Source organism: Sinocyclocheilus anshuiensis, unplaced genomic scaffold (genome assembly GCF_001515605.1).
Source record: "Sinocyclocheilus anshuiensis isolate Anshui unplaced genomic scaffold, SAMN03320099.WGS_v1.1 scaffold299, whole genome shotgun sequence".
Classification (NCBI taxonomy): Eukaryota; Metazoa; Chordata; class Actinopteri; order Cypriniformes; family Cyprinidae; genus Sinocyclocheilus; species Sinocyclocheilus anshuiensis.
This window is the reverse complement of record NW_015552565.1, coordinates 806,076-814,527: the sequence shown is the minus strand read 5'-3', so window position 1 is coordinate 814,527 and position 8,452 is coordinate 806,076. Positions and strand designations below refer to the sequence as shown.

Sequence of the window (8,452 nt, the reverse complement as noted above, 5' to 3'; positions counted from 1 at the left end):
CACATTTAATTATGCCCATTAAAATTTATTTTACAAGTTTTTGTTACTTTCACTGTTCATTTTTTTGCTCTTTGTTACATCATCTTTAATTTAATAGCATTAGAGCTGCTCCATTGAAGCGGCTTAGTACTGTAATCACGTGCTTTGCTGTAATAATGCAGCAAATAATGGAACCACTCGTTATAAATCTCCTTACTGTGATATTTTCAGAAATAGAAGTCGCATTTTTTCATCTGAAACGTGCTGCGATTTATATTCCAGAGTCACTCATATAATGCAGAAACACTCAAGCAAGCAAAACACAGGCAACGCGAGCACGTATTTGTACTGATGCAGAATAGTACAGCCAAGCATGAGCTCAAAGAGAAAGCTCAACAGGCTTTCTATGCCATAAAAATATCAATTAAAATTGACATCCCAATCCAAATCTGGCTCAAACTTTTCAAATCAGTAATTGAACCAATTGTATTATATGGCAGTGAAGTCTTGGGTTCACCTATAAAATTTTATTTTTTAAACTGGGAAAAACATCCAATTGAAAATATGCATTTAGATTTCTGTAAAAGAATACTCAAAGTCCAAAGAAAAACACCAAATAACGGATGCAGGGCAGAATTAGGCCAATACCCTCTCCTTCTAAACATCCAAAAAAGAGCCATCAAATTCTGGAAACACCTAAAGACAAGTGACCCCAGCACATACCATTATAAAGCCCTGAAACACCTAGACTCAGCGAGCACAGTCTGTCTGTAGAGACGGGCCGGCGCAGACAAACCTGGCTCTCCCGTGAGGAGAGACTCTGCTCCCACTGCAGTCTGGGAGAGACCGAAACAGAGCTGCACTTCCTCACAGAATGCCCCAAATACCAAACCATCAGAGACCACTATTACCCCAAAATAATATTTTTATTATAATATAAATAATATAAAATATTTCCCCAATTTATCATTTGTAGCCCAACTGAAAAACTTTGTTTAATTCTCGGCGAAAAAGCCAAATGTGCAAATATTGCTGCAAAATTAGTAGCATTGTGCCATGACCTGAGGGACAAACACAATCCAGAAACACACAGCCAGTAGACACACTCTCACAGGCCAAAACTGTAATACTGTTACTCATGTACATAATGTTACATTTCTCTGTCCAGCAGTTGCTACAGGAAAATCGTTATTATTATAATTTATTTTTATTTGATTTATTGATTTATTTATTTTTCCCTATATGTATCTTTGGGCATACATGACATTTCCATATTAATTATATATTACATATTATTTATAATATATAAATAAATGTTAAGATGTTCTAATGTAAAAATACACAAAATAATGATCTTTAAAAAAGCATCATATGACCCCTTTAATCCAAATGATGCGTGTTCTAAGTGAGTAAACATCAAAGATCACACAACAGAATTGTGCTCTCTCGGAACTGTCTTTAACTGAAAAATTTGTGTTTACTATTGTCATTTTGCATTATTGAGTATCGGTAGCGTACCAGTATCGGTATCGGTGCATCCCTAATTGCTACAAATATACCCCAGTGACTTAAGACTGGTTTTGTGCTCCAGGGTCACATATTGATAATTTAACATGTACTTCATGTGAATGTGGTTACTTGATTGATTTAGTGTGAAGAAAAGTGGCCATTTAATGTCAGTGCACCGCTCTATACCTTGGGCTGCTTGGGTTCCTCTGGAATTGGCTGTACTGCAGGTCTCGGCCTTAACATCCTCCCCTCACTGGGGGCCTAGACCAATAAAAAAAATAAAATAAAAAAAATTACTTTTAACAGACCTTTGCCTGAATGCCAAATATATTAACATTAAATCACACAAACTGTTTTGGCACCTGATGCCTTTCCACCCTCTCTTCAGACTCCACTTCCATCCCATGATCTTCAAGTGGAGGAAGAACCTCTGCGCCAACATCTTCTTCATCATAACCACCAATAACCTGAGCTACACCTTCTGGACACCAGATGACAACGATCAGACAAAAACAAAAGAGACCAGTGTGGTAATCTATTAGTCTTGAAATAGGAGTAAGATTCAGGTTTAATTTGGGGTAAGATTTTTTAAAATGTGTTTGAAGGCAGCATTTATTTGATTAAAAATACCGGGAAAAAAACTAATATTATTAAATATTATTACCACTTAAAATAAGTGTTTTCTATTTTAAGATCGTTTAAAATGTAATTTATTTCTGTAATAGCAAAGCTGAATTTTCAGCAGCCATTACTCCAGTCTTCAGTGTCACATGATCCTTCAGAAATCATTCTAATATGCTGATTTGGTGCGAAATATTCATTTCTTATGTTGAAAACAGCTGTGCTGCTTCATATTTTTTAAAGAGAAACTGTAATAAATTTTTTCAGGATTCTTTGATGACAATAAAGTGACTTTTTAATCAGTTTTGATTATCTGATGTCAAACTTTTAAGTCATGAAACATAAAAAAAAAAAAAAGGCAAACCATCTGTATAGACTGTCACGCGATAAGTCTGTGTCCTCACCATTGTCTAAGGGCACAGGTGCATGTACAAAGAAGTTGTGCTGGATTTCTGCGACCTCCTTTAGGAAGTGAGTGTGGGAAGAGCCCAGACGCATCAATCCTGATTCGCCCATGGTGAAATGATTAATTCGAAAATCCTTACAGCTGCCAAGAAGCTCCCCTTTAAGACTAGAGGATAACAATTAACAATCATTTTGGTAAAGCATTTTTAGTTCTTTATAAGTAGGAGCTTAATTTCCAACAACTGATTCACTTGTTCAGACAATATTGTCCTGAAGAGCAAGAGGACTTGATTGATGTCGCTGGACTGTAGTACCAATAAGAAGGAACAGTGTGCAACCATTTCCTTTGTTTGTGTGGGTCAGAGTGTCTTTACCTGAGAAGGGGGTATTTCTGTTTCTCAAGTGATTCTACAGGAATGAGAGATTCAGGAGGGAGACGGATAATCTTCACTGGCTAAAAAAAGAATACGAAAGAATTTGTACAGACAACTGCTATACAAGTTTATTAATTACTAAACAGTAATATTAGTAAATATCAAAAGCATATGAACTTTACTCATAATTTTTTCCCCCAGTTTACCCAAAGACACAAACGCAGAATAGCATGGATGTCCAGTATACACATTAAGTTTAAGTCAAAATCTTTGATGAGGTGAAACCCAACTCACCTCTGTTGGATCTTTCATCGTTATATTCTGAGAGTTGACATTCTCATCCTGCTCAATCTCATCAAACTGCATCAAAAATACCCAATTATTCACAGATATATAAAACATTTAATTTTTGTTTAAATTAACAAGCCTTATTGCTCATTTACACACCTCACAATCATCGTCTTCATTGCCTGAAGTGGCATCTTCATGGTTACCGTCTGATGAAGAACCTTGTTTGTTACGCCTGTTGAAATAAAGACAAATAGCATGACAACATGAACATACCAACTGCACATTCAACAGATTAAACAGAAAACGGAGGTCCAGGACACGTACTTCTTGTTTTTGTTAGAGATGTAGTCCAATGTTTGAAACACCAAAGTGTGAAGGAGCTCCACCTAAATATTCCGAACAGATCAATTTGTAAAGAAAACATCTTCAATTTAAGTTTGCGTCTTTGTGACATATTGAAGGATTAGTTCACCCAAAAATGAAAAATTACTGAAATTGTACTCAGGCCATTCAAGATGTAGGTGAGTTTGTTTCTACATCTAACAGATAGTATTTTGTATTACTAGTATTTTGGTCAGAAACTAAGGTTTAACGTCAAAACGCCTTAATGGTAGATTTGTTTCTAACAAACACGCAGCTTTTCACTTCAAAAGGCATTTATTGATTGACTAAAGTCATGTGGATTACTTTTGGATTATTGTAATGTTTTTATGAGTTGTTTGGACTCTCATTCTGACGGCTCCCATTCACTGCAGAGGATCCATTTGGTGAGCAAGTGACATAATGCTACATTTCTCCTAATCTGTTCCGATTAAGAAATAAATTCATAGAATAGACAGCCCGAGGGTGTGTAAATGTTCAGAAAATGTTAGTTTTTTGGGTGAACTATTCCTTTAGTTTATTTAAAAAAAATAAATAAAAAAAAACACTAATATAAAATATCATCTTATTTCTTTCTGACACACATAAAACTTTTTGTTAAATGAACTAAATAGAGTAAATAAAGTAATTAAATAAATGAGATAATTTGTACTTATTTTTTGTGAAATTAATCACTGTAACACACACAAAACATCACATATTTAACCTTTCTGCCATAGATGCAAGTTGATCCTTGGATTAAAAGTGCAGCCTCTGCAAAGTTCATCATGGTTTTCCCCCCATCAAATGAAATGGTCATCTGGTCGAGCTGTCAACACATACAACAGCAACAATACAATACTAAGGCTAGAATATTAACCTTTAAATGAATTAAGGTGGTTCTAGATCAGTCTGTTAGTGTTTTTTCACCTCCTCAAGATACTCTCCAAGCTGGCTGGCCAGGTCAATGTCCCAGTTCTTGGTGAGGTCCCGCAGCGGCTGCAGCAGATGGGCATATCTCGTCTCTGCAGAATCCATGGCCATGTATTTCCAAAAAACCCTGCAAATCATAATTTTTACAGGCATTATAATTCATACTTAAAATTAATTACCATCCTCCAAAATATTAAGAATGTTTTAAGGCTCACTTAAATTTTGAAAAGTAAAAAAAAACATGACATGTTGTCTTTGATTTGCAAGGATATGTTTTACTTTGGTCCTGTACTGTACTGTGCAGTCTCTGACAAAAAATAAAAACAAAAATCGTTACTGAATCACATTAAGTGTATACAGGAGATTTGCTAGCTGTCTAATAACTACACGCACAATAAATATAGCTGTATTATTTGAACACTATCATTAAATTTAAGGTTAAAGTTTTATAACCACTCGGAATCACCGTTAAACTGTAAGTTACACTTAATTTAAACCGTTTAAAGCAGTAGTAAGAGCTTTTACAGCACTGAAGCTCCAACAACACGATCATACATCAATATCAATATGCTCACCTTTAGTATGCGAATAAGCAACGGTTGCTGGATAAAAGAATAACTTATTGCTCGTGTATTTCTTGAAATATAACAAAATAATAATAAAATCTACACTTTAGGGAAATACCGCGCATACGTCATTTTTGTTTTTGCCGCGCGCGTGGCGTCAGACCGAAGTCACCGGACGTCCGCTGAAGCGCTGCCCTCTGCCGGCCTGGAGGCGTATCGTGATTTATTTCTATATACATATATATATATATATATATATACATACTTACAAACAAACAAACAAACAAACAATTTTTACATCTATTTAGTGCTTAACAGGGAGATATTCAGTATTGTTTTTCAGATCCTCTTAATGACTATCTGATCTTTTCAAGGTGGAGCCAAGACATTATCTCTGATCCACCAGATGGGTGGAACTGCTTCCTTCCAATTTAGTATTGCTTTGCATTCTAATAAGGCAGAAAAATCAAGGTCTTTACCAATTGTTGCTGATAACCATGAGTCTTCTGGGGAAACATAAATAATGCTACAAGAGGAACCTGTGCTGGAGAACTGCTGAAAGAGGCTTAAATACAATATTGAGCAATAGTTTGTTGAACTTGTGAACCCTTAGCACATTGACAGCTATTACACATAAATTTGGGTTCATTTGACTTTTGACTTATAAGTGTTATGTATTTTAAGGGGAGACACTGCAGGCAGAAACACTGTTTTTTCATGCACCTGTCAAGTTTGTGATTTGGGGCTTTTTGGTTTTTCATAAAGTGTTTTTTCAGACTAGTGGCTGAACTCTTCAGGACTGCGGCTCTCTAGGACCGAACTTGCCTACCCCTGGTATATACTTAATTTTTTTATATTTTACATAGTAAAAAAATATACATATACATAAGTTGGTCAGACAATTTAAAGAAAGCATAGGTCAAATGGGTTATTAAAAAAAGTAAAAAATAACAGCAACAATTCTTTGCACTACACAATATTAATATTATTTTATTTATTTTATTTTAATCTAGGGGGGAAATAAACATCCCCACTGCTCCATAGTGTGAATGTCTTCGATGGCCAGAAGAGGTCGCTATAAGGCAGCCAGACAAATAATTAAAAAAACTTATTTAACCCCAGAGATGTATAACTAAGATAAAAGTGGACAATTACTGTACAAAATGTTAGGATTATTGAATTGTTATATTTCATTAATTTTGTTCTCAAATATTTTTTTTTCAATACAAATCAGTTCAACACAATCCCTCAACCCTGAGGAAATATTCCCCGTGATTACTTCAATTCTGACCAATAATTTTCATAAGATAATTGAAAAAAATGAATGTATATACACACACACACACTTTTCATGCACCTGTCAAGTTTGAGATTTTGGGCTTTTTGGTTTTTCATAAAGTGTTTTTTCAGACTAGTGGAAAGAAAACATCCAAAAGATACTGTTAAGTGTTTCGTTAATAGCACTTTATCTATTTGTGTCAATAGATTTCAATTACAATACATATTTTTGAAGGCCGTTTTCTCAAAATGAGTTTTTTCTCCTACACTGAGCCACAAATCTCCACTTCAGTAGCACTTACACACACCAAACTTTACATTTTTATTCCTGAATATCCTGAAGGTTTTTACAGAGGGCTTTGTTCATATATAATTAGCTTGATTATATGCAACATTTTAATCCCCCCAAAATTGTGAAAATATAATGTTTTCTGTCCATTCTAAGCATTTTCTGAATTATAGAGTGACAAAAATGAGATACCCAAAATTCCCTCTGTAAAAACGTTTGACTCTCATATGTCAAAAAAATTAAACAAGAATTTTGAAACTGACATCATCCAGTATTTAGATTTTTGTACAAGAAATGTATGCAAATTAGTGCATATTTCATTAAATAATGACTCATTGGCATATCTAAACCTAACATTTTAGAAAACTTGTAATACAAAAAATGTTTGCAATTATCAATATAATCAATCAGCTGGGTAAGGCGATAACTATTAGTTTTTTTTTTTTTACCCTATTCACCTGCAGTGTCTCACCTTAAATTGAAATGAGTGCCAAGCACACACTGATGATGATTGAACCTGCTTCAGGACACAGTCCCATGTGTCATCTGAGGCTGGTCTGCCAAGATCTTCCTCACAGGTCCTCCTAATTTTTTCTAAAGAAGAGGATGCTTGACCACAACTTTATTCGCTTTAAAGGAGCAACTAATTGGTTTATAAACACAAATAACATGACCCCATCCATAAAAATAACAAGCAAACCAATTGTCTGGTGTGAGGTCATCTGATGCATCAGACTTACAGTCAGCTCTGCACTCTAAAAAATGCTGGGCTGTTTCAACCCAACTTTAGATCAAATATGGACTAACCCAGCTGTTAGGTTACATTTTTAAACCAAAAGTTGGGTTAGTCCATATTTGACCCAAAGTTGGGTTGAAACAACCCAGCATTTTAAGAGTGTGAGCACTGTGTTAAAGGGATTGTGGGTAACCAAGCAGTTGACAGTAGCCATTGACTTCGTATAGAAATAAATATTATGGAAGTCAATGGCTACCGCCAACTGTTTGGTTACCAACATTCTTTAAACTATCTTCTTTTGTGTTAAACAGAAGAAAGAAACTCACACAGGTTTGGAACAACATGATGGTGAGTAAATGATGACAGAATTTTCATTTTTTGGTGAACAATCCCTTTAATCCACTGTTGCCTTTATACAAGGACTTTACAGACATTAAATCTGGGAAGTGTCTGCCAATATTAATTATAGACTTTCTTAATGTAATGAATTTTAAGCTATCTATCTATCTATCTATCTATCTATCTATCTATCTATCTATCTATCTATCTATCTATCTATCTATCTATCTATCTATCTATCTACCTATCTGTCTATCTGTCTGTCTGTGTTGTAGATATTCAGGTAGTTTATTGTGGTTTGGGCGTTTTTACACACAGACAAAACCTAAAATTATACAGCTTATTTTTTTTTTTCATATGTAGGGCAATAAATCCCTGGCTTAAGGTGGCACTTGTCATGCTTTGACTGTATCTCAGATGAATATAGAGACACAGAACTGTAAGACACAAACCTCAGCAACCACTGTACATTTCTTTAAAAACTGTACGGATTCAGATTATATAAAACATGCCCATCACAGATGTTTGATAAAGAAATAAACATTTTACTGCAGTAATGTATAAACAATTAATAATAAACAAAATAGACTTGGGATGTGCTATACTGAACGTATGGCAGTATATATAGCCTGTCCTTTGCATTTAATTGCTAGTTATGATATTAGGCCTTTATGTAAAGAAATTACAAATAATTAGGCCTCTAATGAAAAACATCCTCACAATCAAATAAAATGAAATTATAATTACATGCAGCGTGGATTGTGATAAAAAT

The 8,452-nt window shown here is 34.6% G+C and overlaps 1 protein-coding gene across 2 annotated transcripts in view; it reads right to left on the bottom strand.

Moving 5' to 3' along the window:
- Positions 1–5,232, bottom strand: part of LOC107664863 (condensin-2 complex subunit H2-like) — an 8,065-nt gene extending 2,833 nt beyond the window's left edge. The window contains exons 1-11 of one of the 2 annotated variants that reach the window (XM_016455540.1): positions 5,048–5,232; positions 4,688–4,779; positions 4,470–4,599; positions 4,267–4,368; positions 3,504–3,565; positions 3,336–3,411; positions 3,183–3,248; positions 2,889–2,968; positions 2,514–2,680; positions 1,851–1,969; positions 1,675–1,749 (exon numbers count right to left, since the gene is read on the bottom strand). In XM_016455540.1, coding sequence (XP_016311026.1) covers positions 1,675–1,749; positions 1,851–1,969; positions 2,514–2,680; positions 2,889–2,968; positions 3,183–3,248; positions 3,336–3,411; positions 3,504–3,565; positions 4,267–4,368; positions 4,470–4,583 — 861 coding nt within the window. In that variant the 5' untranslated portion in view covers positions 4,584–4,599; positions 4,688–4,779; positions 5,048–5,232. The remainder of the gene's footprint in view (positions 1–1,674; positions 1,750–1,850; positions 1,970–2,513; positions 2,681–2,888; positions 2,969–3,182; positions 3,249–3,335; positions 3,412–3,503; positions 3,566–4,266; positions 4,369–4,469; positions 4,600–4,687; positions 4,780–5,047) is intronic. The other variant, XM_016455539.1, reaches the window with a different exon arrangement.
- Between the last annotated feature and the right edge of the window lie 3,220 nt (positions 5,233–8,452).